The sequence below is a fragment of the Limulus polyphemus genome, unplaced genomic scaffold, assembly GCF_000517525.1.
Source record: "Limulus polyphemus unplaced genomic scaffold, Limulus_polyphemus-2.1.2 Scaffold1298, whole genome shotgun sequence".
NCBI lineage: Eukaryota > Metazoa > Arthropoda > Merostomata > Xiphosura > Limulidae > Limulus > Limulus polyphemus.
The window spans coordinates 145,409-165,305 of record NW_013666908.1 but is presented as its reverse complement, the minus strand read 5'-3'; the positions used below and the strand labels follow the sequence as shown (position 1 = coordinate 165,305).

General features: G+C 33.6%; 1 protein-coding gene across 2 annotated transcripts in view; it reads right to left on the bottom strand.

Annotated features, from left to right (window-relative positions):
• The window catches only part of LOC106463005 (basic salivary proline-rich protein 1-like), a 53,013-nt gene that overhangs the window by 25,432 nt on the left and 7,684 nt on the right, over window positions 1–19,897 (bottom strand). For both annotated transcript variants that reach the window (XM_013922971.2, XM_013922972.2), the window contains exons 2-4: window positions 15,928–16,039; window positions 11,552–11,688; window positions 6,071–6,182 (exon numbers count right to left, since the gene is read on the bottom strand). In XM_013922971.2, coding sequence (XP_013778425.1) covers window positions 6,071–6,182; window positions 11,552–11,688; window positions 15,928–16,031 — 353 coding nt within the window. In that variant the 5' untranslated portion in view covers window positions 16,032–16,039. The remainder of the gene's footprint in view (window positions 1–6,070; window positions 6,183–11,551; window positions 11,689–15,927; window positions 16,040–19,897) is intronic.

The window sequence follows — 19,897 nt, the reverse complement described above, 5'->3', positions numbered from 1 at the left end:
CATATATATATATGGTTATTACACATATACGTCTTTAAAAATGTATCTGTGTGGAAGCCCTACTTACGCTACACATCATAAGTTTTTAAAAATCCATGTACAAACATTTTTGTTAGGCTTCACAACAATGTATGATCATGTACAACAATTAAAGTAATCAATGCATTGCAATAAATATGCCTGAAAGTAAAATGAATTAATACACCAATAAAAATTTCAATCTTGTAGTTTTAACCAGCAAAATATGACAACTGACCGATCAATATACAAAATGTACATTCATGCTTCTAGCTTACGAAAATTGTTTTAGACATATCAAGTGACAACATCATAACCATAAAATATAACATCCTCTTCAAAGTTATCTGAATGAATCTTAGTAGAAACATCAGCATATTAACCCTTTCAATATGGGTTGGGTGGAATCCACCCAGCTCGTAACCACAAAAGTATTCATGAGAGTAATTATACCATGATTTTTGATAATGTATGTACATCGTTAAAAATTCTGCATTATAAGGTTTTTGTACACAAAATATCAGGTTTTTAAATTAAGTATTAAGATTTTTTAATTACAGATTTTCTCGTAAACCTTTTTTTTTTTCAGAATGTTGATTATCCAACATGCAAAGTAATTTTGATTTTATGATTAGAAATATTTGAATGCATTAGAACATTTTCAAATTTCACATGTGAAATCTTTATAATCTCCAGATAATTATCAAAGTTTTTGTAGAAAAAACTATATTTTATTTGTTATTTTCACCAGTGTATTTCTGTACAGGGTGGTTTGATATGACCGACTTCATAACCTCAATAAGAAATTAGAAAAAGTATAAATTATACTTTTTTCATTCTAGAATGACTACAAATTATAACACAAAATGAAAGTCAACAAACATGAAGACATGGCCTTTGACATATGACATATTGAGACAGGGTTAAAACAGTCATGATTATGATGAAAACAGCTTGAAACAAGTACTCTCAAAAATACAAGGTAAACAATTTTAATTTTATAAACAAAGGCACTGAAAATGTATTATTTCTTAGCCCTAAATTTTTTCAAACAACCTTGTTTTTTTATGAATCTTACATGTAACAGTTTACAATTTAAAGTATTTGTATTATGTGACAAATTATGACCTTTTTACAACATGTAATCAATGTAATAAGAAACTCAAATAAAAAATATTAAACTAAACAAGCAATATCACTGAGAAAGGATTGATACAAAAATTACCTACATATGATAAAATAAACTGGCACAATTATCTGGAGGACACACATGTATAACAGTATAAAAATATAAAGGATTTACTAGCCTTACTTTAATCTCACAAGAAAAATAAAGAGAGTAAATTACTTATACAGTTTTATTACGATGAATAAGACCATTATCAATGTCAACCTAGCAAGAACAACTTTCTAAGGATATCCAATCTAAGTTGACCAAAAAGACAAATTACTTAAAATATTCCCACTTTAAGTAAAAGCACATGAATTTAAATAACTTGCTACAAGGCGGGAAATAAAACAGCTGATTCTGTGTTTCACATAAAAATTAAATTGTTGGTGGCCTACAATATCAGTATGCAACTCTCTAATATTTAGTTACTTCAAAATTGGTTTACGTAATTATCATAAGAATCTTGATATTAACAAGTTTTTTTAATATTAAAGACCTTTCATGGTTGCCATTTTCACATCGCTATTATAGAGGATATCAATACACTGCCAGTAGAGTTATGTTAGATTTGATATGATGGTTTCTCTTGTGAGTTTGTCAGCTTCCTTGTTAACCTTTATCTGTGTATGGTTTAGCACAACATCCAGGTAATTGTCTTAACATGCAGTTGCTTTGAATTTTGCCAACCATCTGAAGATCAACCCTCGGAATTTTATGCAGTACAACCTGTGAGTCAATCATAAATATTATGTTGATAGTACCGTCTATTTGGAATTCAATGATTAAATTATTCCAGAGTAGAGCTTGCTTTATGACTTCCAGCTCCATTCTTATGTTGCTAGTGAGAAGTTTGAATAATCCCCAAGCCTCATGCAGAATGATGTTGCTCAGAAAGATTATGAATGCTGAACCATTTCTCTTGCTATGTGTGGGGAAGGAACAATCTTGGTCAATGATGACAGGTGAAATTGGCTACAAGGGTCTTCAAATAGGTCTTTTCCTGCTTGACCCTCTGCCCAGTCTCTGTATTTTCTGTCTAGGCTGATTTCCACAGAGGTGCCAGCAGTTACGACTGGAAGAGCACAGGTGAGTTGGCATTATTCAGCTCTATTTCCTTTTGAAACTTTTAGTAGCTGTAGTTATCATGATGTTAATGTGGCCGATGAAGAGTTCTGTAAAAGGTTACTCCAGGTACTTCAGTGTTTCTTTCAAAGAAATGGCAGTGACTGTAACAGTGGTAAGATGGTGATGGTTTGTCCTCATCAGCATGTCTGTTGTTGAGTGTGCAGAACATGGCTTTAACCTTGGAAGGATTGATGAACATTTCCATGTCACTGCACCATTTGCTCTTGTTTTTGATTTCAGCTTTGCTAGAGCCTTTGGTTAGACTGTCATAGTGTAAATGTTTAAGAGAACTGATGAGTGGTAATCCGTGAGGCACACAACTAATGATGGTGATTCAATCTAATTGCCAATATTTATGCTTTATGATGCATCTTATGATAGACAATGCAGCTATGAACCATCTTAAATGTTACACTGATGTCTATTCTAAGAACTTTGTCAGCAAGAAGGGGTAGCTTGACTATACCATAGACATTTTCCAGATCTAAATCTATTGACAAGTTGTTCTGATCAGCTTCAAAGCCTTCCCTTGGATAAGCTGAAAATTCAACATTGGTGATCAAGGCTTCTCTTCCACCATATTAATCAACTAATTATGAGAGTAGCAGTAGTTTAAGTTGATAGGCAAGCCTTCTAGCTACAGTTTTTACTGGGATCTATCTAATGTCATTTACAATGGTGATTTGCTTTGTTGACTTTTAAGATGAGAGAGAGATCCTTCAGGGGTTTGGATAAGGATTTGAAAAATACATCAGCCCATACCTCATGAATTATACCTGTTGCTTATCTATGTTGACAATAAGAAACTAACTTCTAAACATCAGCTCTGCAAGCTTATTACAGATGAAGATTCTGACATCATCCAGAAGCTAGAGCTCCATCATTAGATACATTTATGGCTCTGTGTATCTCATCCAAGTTAATGATGGCTTCCATGTCTAAATGTAGTTACAGTTGGATAAGAACTGCTGCACCTTGAGCCTTTTTCTCATTTCATTGTGGTCATATTGGTTAATTTGTCTGCATCTTGGTCTTCATCTGTATGAAATGGAGTACAATCATCATCATAAATTACTTACATTGCCATGATTTTAGTTGCAACGTGAACCATAAGCTTGAGGAAGTGCCAAAATGAAATTCCTGTGACACATGATGCACAGTTCATTCCATCTTATAACTGAAGATCAAATGTAACTTAGGAGTTAGCTTTCAAACAAATGCTTTATTTCCAACACAAACAAAAAGAGTTTTTTAAAGAACATACAAACTCATTTCAGCCAATAAAGTGTGTTAAAGTGGTGCATTCAAGCCTTCATACATAACTGTCACTACCAGAGAATCCAAACAAAGTGAAAACCAAACGCTTTAATACAATTTGGCTGGTTCTAAAACAAACTAGTGAGTTCAAGGCTGCATTTAATGAATCTAGATTGTTTAGGCCTAATGTTAGAAAAAAAAAAAAAATTCAAGCACTGTAGTTAAATGAGAGATCTAGTTCATTTTGTGTTTAGTCAAATCAGAACAAGTTTATAATAACCTATTTTACAGCCCTAACTTAAAAGTAAGCTTCAGATAAAAGAAATAACTGAATGTTTTAGCAATTCACTTTATGTGCTGGTTAACTTAAAGCATAAATATAAAGACCTTTATACAATAACTTAAACTTTTCATACAACATTTAAAACAAATGAAACCTATAAATTGTATAATGTAACTTGCCCTCATACAAGTTACTATTAGTTTAACTTCAACACTGTATCAAAAAGCTGCCTTTTGTACATTTGACAATAAAATTATATTACATTCTTATTACTAGTATTATATATTAAAATACAATAGTATTTAAAACTCAAAAAATTACAGAGAGTAAAGTGGAGATAAAAAATGAACAATTTGTTTATTTGTTTTGAATTTCGTACAAAGCTACACGAGAGCTATTTGCGCTAGCCATACCTAACTTAGCAGTGTAAGACTAGAGGGAAGGCAGCTAGTCATCACCACCCACCGCCAACTCTTGGGCTACTCTTTTACCAACGAATACTGGGATTGACCGTCACATTAAAATGCCACCACAGCTGAAAGGGCGAGCATTTTTGGTGGTATGGGGATTCAAACCCGCAACCCTCAGATTGCAATTTGAGTGCCCTAACCACCTGGCCATGCCGGGCCAGAAAAAAATAACAACATCCTAGCATTGCAAATGAGCAGATTTCAGCTGTCGAGACACATGGTTGTGTGTCGTGTGGCCAAAACAACCTGCTGCAGGACACATTGTGTGTGTTATTAACAGAAGTGATAGCTTAGCAATTTTCCACCCTTTATATCTCAGATTGTGGTAATCCAAGCTATCATATATTTTTAGTGAATGTGCTCTACTGGCCTCTTACTACACATACCAATCTTCAAGGCAATCCATTCAAAAATACCTGAGATATAACATCTCCAATTTTGATTGAGTTTCTCCTCCCCCCTTTTCTCTGCACCAAAAGTATGGAAACTTTAGTTGATAGAAAACATACTTAACTTTTATGATTTTTTTTCAAATTTGGTACACTGATAGATCTTTACAAACTACAATTAGGAGTCTCATTTGGTGTAAGTATAAGCCATGTGTAAAGCCACAATTTATAGCATTGATAAGAATTTTACAGCAAATAATCATTCATTACTTAGCCAGACAGTGTTCTTTGTTCAACTTGGGGCATGATGCTATAAGTGTAGTTACCAGTTTGGCTGCCAATTTTGATTTCATTCCTTTAAGTCACACACTCAATCCTTTTTTGGCCTCACCTTTTTTTTTTCACACCTAAGGTGTTTTTGATTAGATTACAGTTACAATGATTTTAGTTGTAAAAAGAGTTTGATTTTACTTTTAAAAAGCTATTTGGGAAGATGAAATGACCAAATACACTGTAACACATGTAAAGATTCAGTATATATGATCACCCAGGCATCTTGCCAAGAAAAAGACTGAAGATTTGTAAAGGTGGTTTAATAAAATGTGTTGTTAGTCAGAAACAGGGCTGACACCATGTTTTACTGCCCTGAACAATCAGTGACTGTGCTTCCCAGTCCACAACAAATTTTCTGTGAATCATCAGTAAACAGCTGCAGTGTTATGTTCTAGCTGTATGCCTTACCATAGAGTGCCAATTCTGCCTGATGAGGAAAATTTCACTTGGCCAGGGAGCAGCTGGTGACCAGAACTAATTTTTTGACATTCATTTTTGTTATCCTCAAGAAACTGCTGCCCTTTGCAAATACATGTGCTACTCATCTGGTTGTGCCAGCCCTGGTCAGAAATCATCCATATATTTAACTCAGCTTGCTCACAGATGAAAGCAGGTGTTATTAGAAAATTAGATTTAGGGCTTGGCTGCCTAGAACCAACTTACAGAATTCCTTTTGCATTTTGGGCAAAATTTTTATTATATCTTAACAAATTAGGTAGTGATAGCTTTAACACTGATAAGTTGTAGTTGGAATAGCATTAGCCAACAAAAAAATATTTATTATAAAATATCATTAGAAAGTCAAACTCACATGACTTATGTTCACACCGAAGAAAAATATTTCTAGATGTTTAGCTATTCCTGAGATTTTGTACCCACATCACACAACTTGTGTGGTTCTAATTTTCATAATTTTTTAAAACATGCAATAAGATATCCTGAATGAAACTCTCCCTTGTTATACAATGGCATACTCATTAGATTATAATTCAAGACATGTTAAAAGGTAGTCACATGAACTTACCTATCATAGTTGGGATATCCTCCACCTTCATCCCAATGTCCCCTTTTAGGAGGAGGACCACCCTGAGGTCCTCCCAAAAGTCTTCGCCCCCGTGCCATATCTCCACGTGGTGCTATACAGTGATAAATATTAAACTGTTTCCTTAAATCTATTTTACTAAAATTCTTTATTAAAAATAGAATTTGAAGAAAATTATCTCAAATTCAATGAACATTCCAACACGAAGTGGACTAAACAATTACTCATCACAAACAAAATCTATCTACAATCCATCCAATAATAATGCACTTTTGAAAGGTTTTTGTTGCTAAACACAACAATGGGTATCAAAACCCAAATGTTTAGTGTTATAAGCCACCAAACTTACTGTTGAACCACTAGGAGGCATTTTGAAAGGTAAGATCAATGGGCACAAATCTTTGTTAGTCTTGCTGTGCTTGGATGATTTATAGACAGAAATTGGCTACTTAAACTGGCAAAATAAATACTTTAATGAAAATGAAACAAAAAAAATTGAATGGATATACAAAATTAAGCTTTCTGTTTCTTAATAAAAATGATAAAGTATAAGATGAAAGAAATAAGTTATTGTTTTCGAAAGCAGTTTAAAAAAAAATGTCAATATCTTTATAAAAAACTACATATCCAAAACAAAATGCAAATACTATATAAAATTGTATGAAACCTTTCATGCAGACACTATACAATTTATGAAGTTTGTACCAGGACCGGATTAAGGCATAAGCACCAACCTCATAAGGTGCCAAAAAGAAAAAAGTGAGGGATAATGAATTAATGATCAGATTGTTCTCTTAAGCATTTATTTTCATCACACCCTCATATTAAGTTCTTGATAAATAAACAAAACAAAAAAAGTATGTATTTTCAAATCTTTTGAGGCACATCTATTTATTACAACAGTAAAGAGCCTTATTTGTTGCCTACAGAAGTAGTTTGATATTTTGTATAATTGTCCTTTATGGTATTTATGTGGAGTAGTCACTGGCTAAAACATTCAAATACAAGACTTTTATGGGTTTTTTTAAATTTGAAGCATGACTTGGGTAAGTCATATATTACTTATCATAGTTACGTATGAAATTATATCTGAGAGTTGTTAATATGACAAAAAATATAGTCATGTATTACTCTGAACTGTATTTATATGTAATAATCACTAACAACTATTATTTTTTCCAGTATCTAAACAGTTTAAATCCAATAATCATTGTTGAACAATGAATTTACTTGCAATATTATAATAAACAATTAAAATCAGTATATATTTGAAATATTTATGGTGTTACGAAATGTCCCTAACACACACACGGTGATCCTATATTTATATAGGAATTTCAATAATATGCAATATTGATGCTATTAATATATTCTTCAATTACTCAGTGGACAAACTGTTCAAAATGCTTGAAGAAATAAGATAAACTCTCCCACTATATGAAGCCGTCTAATTCTTTTGATTTGCCCTTGTCCAGGGTTACTGATGAGATGTGGAATTCCTCAAAACAAGTATAACACAGTGACAAGTGGTAAACTGAATGAAAAATTGGACTTCACAATTATTTTTTATATTCAAAATACATTTCTTTCCTTGTTCCTGACTTATGAGATTTTATTGTATATAAATAAATACATATACGAATGTAGCCATGCAATCTTTCAACTTTTTACATCAGACATACGAAAATAACAAAAATTAGGCACAATAGAAAATACATGGGCAAAAGAATGTTCTAATCACATAAAGCAAAAACAACATTAAAATCAACTAGCATTATTATTGATTACAAAGAGGAGAGGAAATAAAAGTAAAAACTTAACTTTTTAAAGAAATATTCTATTTATAAAGTTGTTTATCAGAAGATTATTTAATCAAGAAGTAATTAACAGTCTTCTTTATTAATAATAATATTGGTTAGTTTTTATATCATTAGTGAGTAAAACTCATTTATTTCTGCTTAACATGAATGTCCGGATGTGCAAGGTTATTTCTCTGTTAAAGTTATTGAATGCAAAAATAACACAATTTGAATATGGAAAAAAAAAAGTTTCATGTAACTCAAAAGTTCATTGTAAAAGTATCTGAAAGGGTCTCAAAATTAAATTGCAAGAAATTAACTGAAAATCCTTCACCAATGGAAAAAAAAGATGTGAAGGTTGGAATGATAGCTGGAGGCAAAATACTACGTTTGTGCTTTATTCTGTGTTAAATACAAATTATAATTTTTTCGGTTTTCTAGTTTGTAGGCACTTGGTAATAGTTTATTTTTAAAGATGAATTTGAATATCTTCATATGAAATGGACACTGGCAACAAATTATGAACCACTATTTGCTGGTAACCATTACATCAGTTTAGTTACTATACTACATAAACTGAAGGTTTGAAATTTTAATAAAAAAATAAATCTTGTTTAATGTCTTCCTTTTCATCATTGTTATTCAGTGACATTAGTTTAGAATGTAATAAGCTTTATAAAACAATGTAGTCTGACAGAATCTATTAGAATTATATCAGTGATAAAGCACAAGAACATCTAAACCATATTAAACTGCACAATGAGGATACACCTAAAGGTAAACATTTCACCATCAGCAACCATGCAGTTGAGGACTTTTTGATTCTTGGACAGACATTCATAAAAAGAGGTTGATGCAAGTGTAAACTTTAGCATTAACACTTTAGAGACAGGTCACGGGTGAAAGGCCATGTCATCTAGTTTGACGACTCAAATTTAAAATTTTATTGAACTACTATTTCATGAATTTATGTCAATAAGTTTGGCATCAAACTGTAGATTATAATCAAATTTTAGTACTATACCTTACTCAATTTCTTAATTTAACAGTAAATATTAAAAACAAGACAAACATCGATTTTTGTCTGTCACGTAGTATGTTTAATGCAGTATTGCTTCAAATTAGATGTTTGTGAAGTCAAAATACTAAGTCTAGATTAATGTGATGGTCATAGTTCTTACTGTATAAGCATATCTTCTTTAATCTAAGTGCTTGATTGAATGTGATATTGCATTTCGTGTGTGGAGGGTGACAGCTTCGATCATGTAAGTATTGTGGTTTATCCGTTGGTTTTTGGTACAAATCAGTACGTAGAACACCATCTTTTAATGTTAGGTTTACATCTACAAAACTTATTTGGATAGTGGAGTAACCTAGAGTAAATTTAATAAAACTGTGGATGGTGTTAGCATGTCTATAAAAGGACAGTATTGAATTTTCGTCAACAGTCTCATCTCTAAGTCTCCCATAAAAATGTTTGGTGCTATCTTGGTGCCCACAGCTGTGCCTTTTGTTTGAACATAAAACTCATTATTAAATTCAAAAGAAAGGCAGGAGAGAGATGGTGCATCATCTCATAATGAATGTCATTGAGCCCGACTGATGTACTGCCAGACAGAAGAACAGCAAGCTTAAGTTCCACCGTGTAATAGGGCGATTATAGTCATAAAGAGAATCAGCTTGAAAGGAAACAGGAGATCACTCTGCCAGAGACTTGATGTCCAAGAAGGCAGGGGAAGATACAGAAGTGCTGGAGAGATAAGAAAAGCACTACCCAAGAGTATCTGCGATGCTCTGTACATCAGCAACTTCTTGGCCAATGGAGAGTAAGATGGAAAGGGGATGGGAAGTATATTTCCCATTGACGTTCCAAATCTTGTCCCAGATGACTTCGGAAGTGGTGGTAGAAGAGATGCTAATTGTGAACTTAATCTAAGATTCCTTTTGGTTTTGACGTATGACCTGGCATGGGCCCACTGAAAAGCAGTGCAGTTGGAAAGGGTATCCCAGGCCCATTGCTGAGCCTTCCATGCCTGCTGGCAGAGTGGAGACAACCATGGACAAGGATATCATGGTAAACGTGTCAAGGTTTTGGGGATAGAACAAACAGCTGCTTGAACACATCAAAGAATCATGACAGATGCTTTTGAATCTCCAAACTGCTGACACTGGAAACATCCGAGAGGGTTAGGAATATATGGCTGTACCTTACAGTTAAGATAGCCTGCCTTGACAGAGGCAGGTAGAGATGGCAATGTAAACATCAAAATCAGAATATTGGTTGGCAGCATAATTCCATCCTTGTGACTGCACGGAGCACAGCAGAAACTCCTTAGCTGGAGAAACCAGCAAGGATCTTTGACTCAAGGATGTTCTTCAAATTCCTCTTAACAATAACTCCTTGTGAGGAGTTCAAAGTAGCATGGAGAGTAACCTCAATAGGTATGTCCCCAAGGGCCTTTGACTTCAGGAGGAGTTTGCTGAGTTGATATAGATGTTTCCACCATCTGACTGACATGGGAGAGCCAGCAAACCTCTCTAATCCCTTCTGAATGAAAAAGGGAGACATTTGCCCTAAGGATTTGTCAGACAAAGAATGAAGAATTAAAAATTGAGGTACAGGAGCTGACTTGGGTGATGATTGTGTAACAGAGTCGTTTATGTGTGGTCACTTGCCCATTAACTGCTTTTTAATGTTTTATTTTTATTTGGATTTGGGGGATCCACAAAAAAGGAAAACTGTTCAGTACCCACTGACTCCACTCACAATGGAGTACTATAAGGGGAAGCACTACAATGCCAAACAATGACACTGTAGCTATACCAGGGCTTCGTGAGCACTATACCCAAAAACCAGCATCAGATACAATGTCCACAATACCCTTTGAGAATGCCCAACACTGGTAGTTGGTTGACCCTAGCCCAACAGGACCAGCCGATTGACCCTGGGGGAGCCACCTCAAGGCCACCTTTCTACAGGAAATCAAGGTCAAAGTGGTGTGTTGCAGTACCCCAGATACCAAATAACCACCAGGATCCTCTCCTCCCTTTCACAGGTCACCACAGAGGTGGATGATCAAATCCCAGAGGAGGTAAACTAAAAATACAGAACTTACCTTGAGAGATCCCTCACCACATACAGAAATCCACCTTGAGGGGGTGATGCTAATAGAGGAAACAATAAGAACATTCTGAAAGTAACACACCTCTGTAACATTTAAGTCCTATTTGCTGTGTGACAGTCTTCAGTATCATAAAGACAATAAAAAAGTGATTGATACTGCAGCCTGGACAAAAATACCACTGTAGTGAAAATTTAGAAAAAGGGAGGGACACAATACGTTAATAAATATGCATGCTAGATTTGCAGAATCTACAAATTTTGTTGTAAATACATGGCATGTTGTTGTTCTTAAGAGTTGCCATTTTTTCCCTACACTAACAGCACCATACACAGTTCTTATCTATAAAAAAAAAGTCAATACTCTGAGAAAGACAAGGTAAATTGTCTTGTCAATAACAGGAAACTATCTAAACAGTAAACTTCATTAATACTGTTAAAATGTTTTTATGAAATAATGCAAAATAATGAAAATAATTTTGCTGCCAAAATTTTAAAATCTAAATAATGAATATCGTGTATAAGGAAAAATAATAAACACACCTCCTCTTCCTCTCAGTGGTCCAAGAGGACCTCTTCGCAATGGTGGCCTTCCTCTTGGAAGTGGACCACCTCTTCTCAAAGGAGCTCCACGAATAGGTGGTGGTGGTCCTCCTCTTCCACGAGGCGGAAACATTCCTCTAAAATAAAATAAAATCTTTAACTGTTTGTAAATATCCTAAAGACTGGATTTCATTCTGTTATTCTAAGACCAAAATAAAGTTTTCAAATCATAAAAAAATGAAAACCAAGAAAATTGATAGAAACCACAGGTTAACAAATTTACCAACTTTTGAAAAATGCTGAATTCTAAAGAACTAAATAGTAAATTTTGCATTATAAAACTTTTTATCTTAATATTGCATAAAAATATTTGTAGCTTTAAAAATGATTGCTTTAATTACACAGGTCTGTGATGGTTTTATTGTCTTGAAATGTTTACATGTTCTACAGAAATTCCTGTACACTGAATCCGAATATGATATCCATTTTTCTCCATTATGTACATGTTTTTCACAAAATGTCATATGTACTTTTACATAAGTGAATCACATGCTTAAAATGTTAACAACCACTGGCTATAAATTTCTCTAGACCAATCGCAACGTGAGAGTCTTATCGATTATTCTAGAACCCACAAGAAACATGTCGCTAGTATATAAACAGTTAATAGGCTACATGACGTGTCATTTGTACATGCACTTTGACATTATTTTTTCTTTTCAATATTATTTGGCAACAAGAGCCTGTCAGGTCAGTTTCTCTGCTACTGGCAAACATGTAATCCAGTACTACCTGTTTATGGTCGGGCTGTTGGCAACTATACCAGCACCCCCATCTGGCTAGCCAGATGAGGGCAGTGGATCCCTGCAGGACTAAAAACTAAACCTGTCAAAGGGCAGATGAACTCACATGAGTCAATGATCATCCACTGCCACAAAACATAATTACCATCAATTTAGCCACGTGGAAGGTCAGAACAATGTATAGCTGTGGCAAACTGGGCAACATCAAGAGAGAAATGGATAGATTAAAAATCAACACACTGGGACTGTGCAAAGTTCAATGAATTGGGAGTGTTAACATTAGACAAGTACACCATTGTCTATTCAGGAGGACAGAAAGATGCAAAAGGCATTGGAATTGTATTAGACCCAGAATATGCAAACACCATGAAAGGATATTGGGCAATATCAGATCAAGTGCTGAAGATCAAACTAAGCGCTAGACCACTTGATTCCACACAACACTCAAGTTCATACCCCAACATCAAACAGCAGCAAGGACAAAATCGATCATTTCTATGATGATTTGGAAACTGCCATGAAACAATGCAACTCTTAGGACATTGTCCATGGAGACTTTAATGCTAAAGTTGGAGAAGAAAGAGTGGAAGACATTGTAGGTCAATATGGCTTGAGAATAGGGAATGAGAGGTGATAGAGTAATAAAATGGGCAAAAATGCATGACCTCATGTTTGGAAACACCTGGTTTATACAGCATAAATGGAAATTGTGGATGTGGAAGAGCCCTGGAGACAGTGCTCGAAACCAGATCAACTTCATCTTGATAAAAGATTTAGGAATGCAATGTTAACATGCAAAACTTTACCAGGGGCTGATTGTAACAGCAATCATAACCCAGTGCTTACTAAGAACAGAATAAAGCTGAAGAAAATGAAAAAGACAGTCAAAAATGCCAAGATCAACCTGGTACTTCAGCAATCCAGCAATCAAGGCACATTTTGTAGTAGCAGTAAAGAACAAATTCAAGGTGGTAGATGGATTAGAGGATGTTGAGAAACAATGGAAATTGTTGAAAGAATCTATAAACCAAGCAGCCACAGACACAATACCACCAGTTCAAAAAAGAAGTAGGAAAAATGGAGGACAGATGATATTTTAAATCTAATGGACAAAAGAAGAGAAAGTAGGAATACAATAGACTAAATAGAGAGATACCAGAAAAATGCATACAAGCAAAGGAGGAATGATTAAATGACATCTGTAAAGAAACAGAAGAGCTTTTCAATCAATACACAAAAGTAATGTACAAGAGAATTGACCAAGTATGTGGGAGAAGGGCATGTTCATCAACAGTTTGTCTAAAATCAAAGGAGAGAGATGTCATCTTAGAAAAGGACAAGATCTTGAAGAGGTGGTAAAATACATCAAGGAAATTTATAATGATCAAATAATTGAAAACTTTATATTCAGAAATAATTTGAGGGACCTCCTATTTTGAAAGAAGAAATAAAAAGGTGCAATAAAGAAAATGAAAGCTGGAAAATCCCCTGGGCAAGACAATATTACAATCAAAATGATTGAGGGATTAGATTAGTTTGGCATTGACACAGTCACGAGTTCTTAAAATAACACCTACGAAACAGGCCATATCTCAACAAACTTATCAAAATCAATATACATAGCAATACCAAAGAAACCAGATGCAACTGAGTGTGAACTACACCAAACAATATGTCTTATAAGTCACCTGACAAAAATATTATTGAAAATAGTTATGATGAGAGCAAGAAATAGAATCAAACCTGAAACATCAGAGGAACAATGTGGATTTGTCAAAGATAAAGGCACAGCGATTGCAATTTACATCCTGAGGACCATCATAGAGCATGCAATCAAAGTATAGCAAGATTTGTTTGTTTATTTTATAGACTATACAAAGACATTTGACAAAGTGAAACATGAAGTTGTAATATAAATTATTGAAAATATCAATTTAGATGGTAAAGATATGAGAATCAATAAAAATATAAATTGGGAACAAACAGCAACAGTCAGAGTTGAGAATGAGCTTGGCCGATTTCACAAGATAAAAAGAGGAGTCCATCAAGGATATGTGTTATCCACTGATCTCTTCTTCTTGTACAGTGAAATGATCATGAGAGAGGTAGAAGACATGCCAGACATAAGTATTGAAAGCAACAATGTAACAATATCAGATATGCTGATGACAAAGTGTTAATAGCAGGAACTGAAAAAGATTATCAGTCCTTACCTGACTTTGTAAATAAAGAAAGCAGAAATATAGGACTCAGCCTAAACACCAAGAAAACAAAAACCAGCGTTATATCAAAGAAAGAAACCAGTCCAAAATGCACTTTATCATTAAATGGTACTTTTCTCAATCAATTTTACAAGTTCAAGTACTTAGGGAGATGGATTACATCAGATGGCAGATGTCCAAATGAGATCAAGAGCAGAACTGCACAAGCTAAGACAACATTTATGAAGATGAAAAATATATTAACTAGCAATGGTATATCAATGAAACTGTGCAAAAGTTTTTAGCTGCAACATCAAACTAATCTTGATGTATGGTTGCAAATCATGGACAATAAATAAACAAATGGAAAAAAATCACTTAATGCGATAGAAATATGGTTTCTGCATAGAATGCTTTGGGTTTCCTACAAAGACCGGAAAACAAATGAAGAAGTTCTACAACAAGCAGAAACAAAAAGAACATTGATAACAAATATAAGAAAAAGACGAGCAGATTGGTCAGCAACCATTCAGGTTTTATAAAAACACCAGTAGATCTGCTAAAACAAATTTTTGTTATAAAATCTCACTTTCAGTTATTATTTACCAAAAAAAAAAAAAGGCATGGACAAATAACTGGCTGTTCTTTTTATTTATTTTTCATGTTTATAACACTTTTTTATGAAACTTCGTTGGAGATATCAATATCCAACATAAAAAATGCTAGATCTTCAATATCGATTATTGAAATATGACCCCAGCTACATTTGCTTTTCGAGTCCTCATGTATATTTAGTCATATGCGTACAAATTGGAGAATGTGCAGAATACAGTTCAAACATATACGGTACGATTGACACATTACATCTATCTTTGCATATTTCTTTTTTCTCTTCTTCTTTATAAGTTTACACAAAGGACACACAGACATCCATTTTCCCAAATGATATCATTCTCATTGTAGAATGTATTGAAGTTCTACAAAATACATAAGAGTTGTGTATTTCAAGCCATGGCCTAAAAACCAAAGACTATCAAATACATATTGGAAACATTCTTGTACATGACATTTTCAATATTTGCACCTTTAGGGACTTATATTCCTAACCAATTTAATGATGTACCATAGATAGAAATATAAAGAGATGACCATGAGAAAAAATTAGCTCAGCTAAGTGTAGCCCCAATAGACAGACATCTGTTTTTCTTGTTTTTCTCAAATGATATTACTGTAACATGTTATGCAGGACTCACCAGAGATGTAATGCATCATCATAATTTGTTTTTACTCTCTATTTTTCTTGCAGCTTAGTAACTGCAGTAAGCAATACAACCATAAAAACTGTGCTCTTGGTCTAAGTTTAATTACTTACCGACCAGGTGGTCTGCCTCTTAAACCAGGCCCACCACGAGACACACGAGGAGGACCGCCTCTCCCTCTCATTAGTCCACTGCCTCTTGCAAATGAATCTCCCATTTTTGTAACTGTAAAAACATAAGTTAATTAGGAATAGTGGATATTTACTAAAAAACAATTCATTCTTAAAATTAATTTTATTTTCACAACTCTACTGTGAATGAATCTTTGCCACAACAAACCATGACATTTTTTAAATTATGACCACAATCATTGCTTGAAACAAGTATCAACAAACATTTTTGATTATTTTTTTGATATTTCATTTATTTTATCTTATAAAAAAAAACGTAAAATCCCAACAAATTGATTTTTCAACTGATCTAAAATATTGTTGAATAAAACATATGTATAGGTTTCTTTAATTAGGACACAATCAGATATAAAAAAAATTAAATCAGATTGTGTGTATGAGAGTTTTAAACATATTGTGAAAAAATATTCTTATATGTATATACATTTAAATAAAATTAGACTTTTTCAGGCATACTGTGTATTAATCCTTTCCAGACTGAAAGGGTATATTTGATATACCTTGATTTTTTTCCTTCTCACAATGGAAATACTTAATAAATAGTAAAGATCAGATATCAATTTTGCAATGAATATGATAATCCGATAGCATTTCTTTCAATGGATTATCTCATAAAATGAAGCAAGCATGATACTACTTGCACACTCATACATAATAGTGGTAGAAGGACCTACGCAAAAGTTACCTAGATGAGTCCCCTTCAGGAAGTGCCTGAAAGGAACCCATGGAGTGTGACATCCTATATCATGGAACAGTATAGGGGTACACCCATGGAGACTGCACCTCATCTGTACCAGGGTATACCCTTCTCCCATAAAGAAGAGATGTCACTAGATCGGGCATAAAACAAACACAATCCAGAATCTGAATCATAGATGTGCCAACTAGTGTAGTGTGGTTAGGACATGTGGGCATGTAATGCAGCTGTAAAGGAAGTTTTACACTAGGACTAGACAATGGTGAGGACCAGGATAAACTAAATGCAAAAAAAGAAAAAGGTGTAGAGAAAAGTTTAGCGTAGTAAATGAGTACAGAAATAGTTCTAAAGACAGGCTTAATTGTTACTATTGTGATGCTAGAAGTATATGAAAAATAAAACATTTAGGGCACTGGTTGGAATGGAAGATTTAATATGATGGGAATAATTGAAACAAGTTTAAATGTAGATGATTTTAATGGCAGAAATTTGTTTGAAATACAGTTATAGGTTATTTAATTTTCGAGGTCAGACATCCGGGAACTTTGCCCTCCCACAATGCAGTGTCTGCATAGCAACCAAGGCAAAGGGGCAAACAAATATTACAATAAAGGGGAAATTTAGTTCAATCCGTACACTTGCTGACTGTCTAGACTCGTATTCATAACAACTATTTGTGTTTATGCAAATATGGTGAATAATTATTGTGTATTTAATTTCACCAATAACAAGTCAAAAAGACCTGAATTTTCCTTCTATTTGATACCCAGTCAAGCTACTGAAAATGAGAGAAACCAAGGCCAGCCAGGATAACTGACAAGAAGAAAAATCGTTGAAAAAAATACTCAAACAAATGGGCCTTAACAGGGATCTATAAATCCAAGTACCAAGAATTGAATGAATGAACGAAAAGAGAGAAGAGTGTTGTGGCTGAAAGCTACCAACTGCAGAACACAGGAAGCAAGAGGAAAGATGTGGGAGCCAAATTCTGACTACAACTCTGTGTGTTTAGCTCATTTTATAAGTTGTAAATGTTGTATTCCGATTTTTTTTTTGACACAGGGTAACTGTACAAGTCCAGGTACTGCACACTGGGCCATTCTATTAAGTCATTGATCCATGAGTCAGCATAGTGCTGGTAGGCACAAGAATCAAGCCCAATTAATTGTAACTTCACTCGATATCTTGCTGATGCCTCAGCTGACAACTTCTCCATGTCTTGATAAGACATTGCAATTGATAATTTGACTATCAAACAATAATATATGAACAGTAATGGAAGTATTTGCAAATAAGCTTCAGCAGTAACACGTGTACATGGAAGACATATATAAATTGTGTACATGTAGCTGTACTCGCTTTGCTATTGTTTTGCCTCTTTGTCAAGATGGCGATAACATTACCAGGCAAAATCACAGGACTGTGATCATGCTGACCTCAAGAATAGGGATAGAGTACTAATGAGAAGGGGGAAGAGTGGCCTTATATGTAAAATGTGAGTTACATTTTCCTGAAGTTGAGGAATCAAAGATAATAGTAAGGAGATTGAATCTAATTGAGTTTCTATTAGCAGATATAAAGGGAAAAAGCTTTTAGTGGGAATTTATTACAGACCACCAGATTACAATGAGATTAAGATTTCAGTTGTTAATTAGGTCATAATTATGAGTGATTTTAATTTCAGGCCTATAGATTGGGAAATGCTAGAGTCAAACCATGAGGGAGAAATGTTTTTGTTCAAGATAGATTTCTTCACCAATTGGTCAAGAAACCTACTAGAAACAATGTTATTTTAGATTTATTGTTAACTTCTATTACAGAAATTGTTGAGAGGATGGAAATTGGGGAATATCTGGGTGCAAGTGATAATTGCTCTATTAGATTTGATGTTTTGCTGCATATGGAGATTAGGAATAATGATATTTTGGTTACAAATTTCAAAAAAACTAATTTTAAAGTGATGCAAAAATAAAAACCTGTTGTGAATTGGGCAGCTGAATTATTTGGAGACACTGATCAAATGTGGAAAATTTTTAAAAGATAAATTTTTAAATGTTCAAGATAAACATATTCCTTATAGAAAAACAAGGCTGGCTCACAAAGGGAAAAAAGATAAAATTAAAGAAAAGCATCAAAAATTTAAGAAATTTAAATTGATTAGTATGACAGGAGATTTAGAGAATTTTTTTGAATAGTTACATTTAAAATAAGTAATTAACTAATGTATATACTAAAATTTGAATTATAGTATACAATTTTATACCAAACTTATGGACATAAATTCATAAAATTTTGAATGCAAGTCAACAAACATGATGACATGGTCTTTGACCCATGTTGATAGGGTTAAATATGAAAAAAAGATGAATCAACACTATCAATTATTTTAACAGTCATAAACACCACAATCAGATTCACTCTTAACTTTTCTCTCAAGAGAAAACAATTTCAGAGTTCTTAACTATCCTCATATGACAACTTTTCATCAAAAGTATAATCCTAGTATCCCTCCTCTGAATCCTTTCTAACAATTCAATGTTCTCTCTAAAACTGAAAACAGTACTCCAAATGTTACCTAAAAAATTAGCTTTACAATGACATTATAACCTCTTTAGATACAACCTAAAATCTTATTTGCCCTGCCAGGCTGCCACTTGCAACAGCATAATACTTGTATGGCTTAAAAGAGTAAGAACTAGAACAGCAAAACCTTTTTGCTTCATAACGAAGCTAAGATTATTCCCATCAAAATTATACTCAATATACAAATTATGATATACCATATGCATTACCTTGCATTTATTATAATTAAAAGCCATCTGCCATTTATTTGCTCAACTCACTAAAGAGCAGCAGAATTATCTTCACAGCTAACAGCATTCAAAACTTCAATATCACCAACAGATTTAAATAATTTATTGACTATTCCTTCATTGATGTAAATAAAAACAAGAGGGAATCCTCAATAGCCACAGCACATGAATTCTTTTAGGCAGGATTAGAGTAAATTAATCTATGAGACCTTTTTCCTTTTTATTAGCTATATTTTTGTGTGCTAGCAATGCAAAACATGGGGCACACATATACCCAATTTGATTTTATTACTAATCAGGATCTGTACCAGACTACCATCAAATTAAAATTCTTTTAGGCAGAATTAGAGTAAATTAATCTATGAGACCTTTTTCCTTTTTA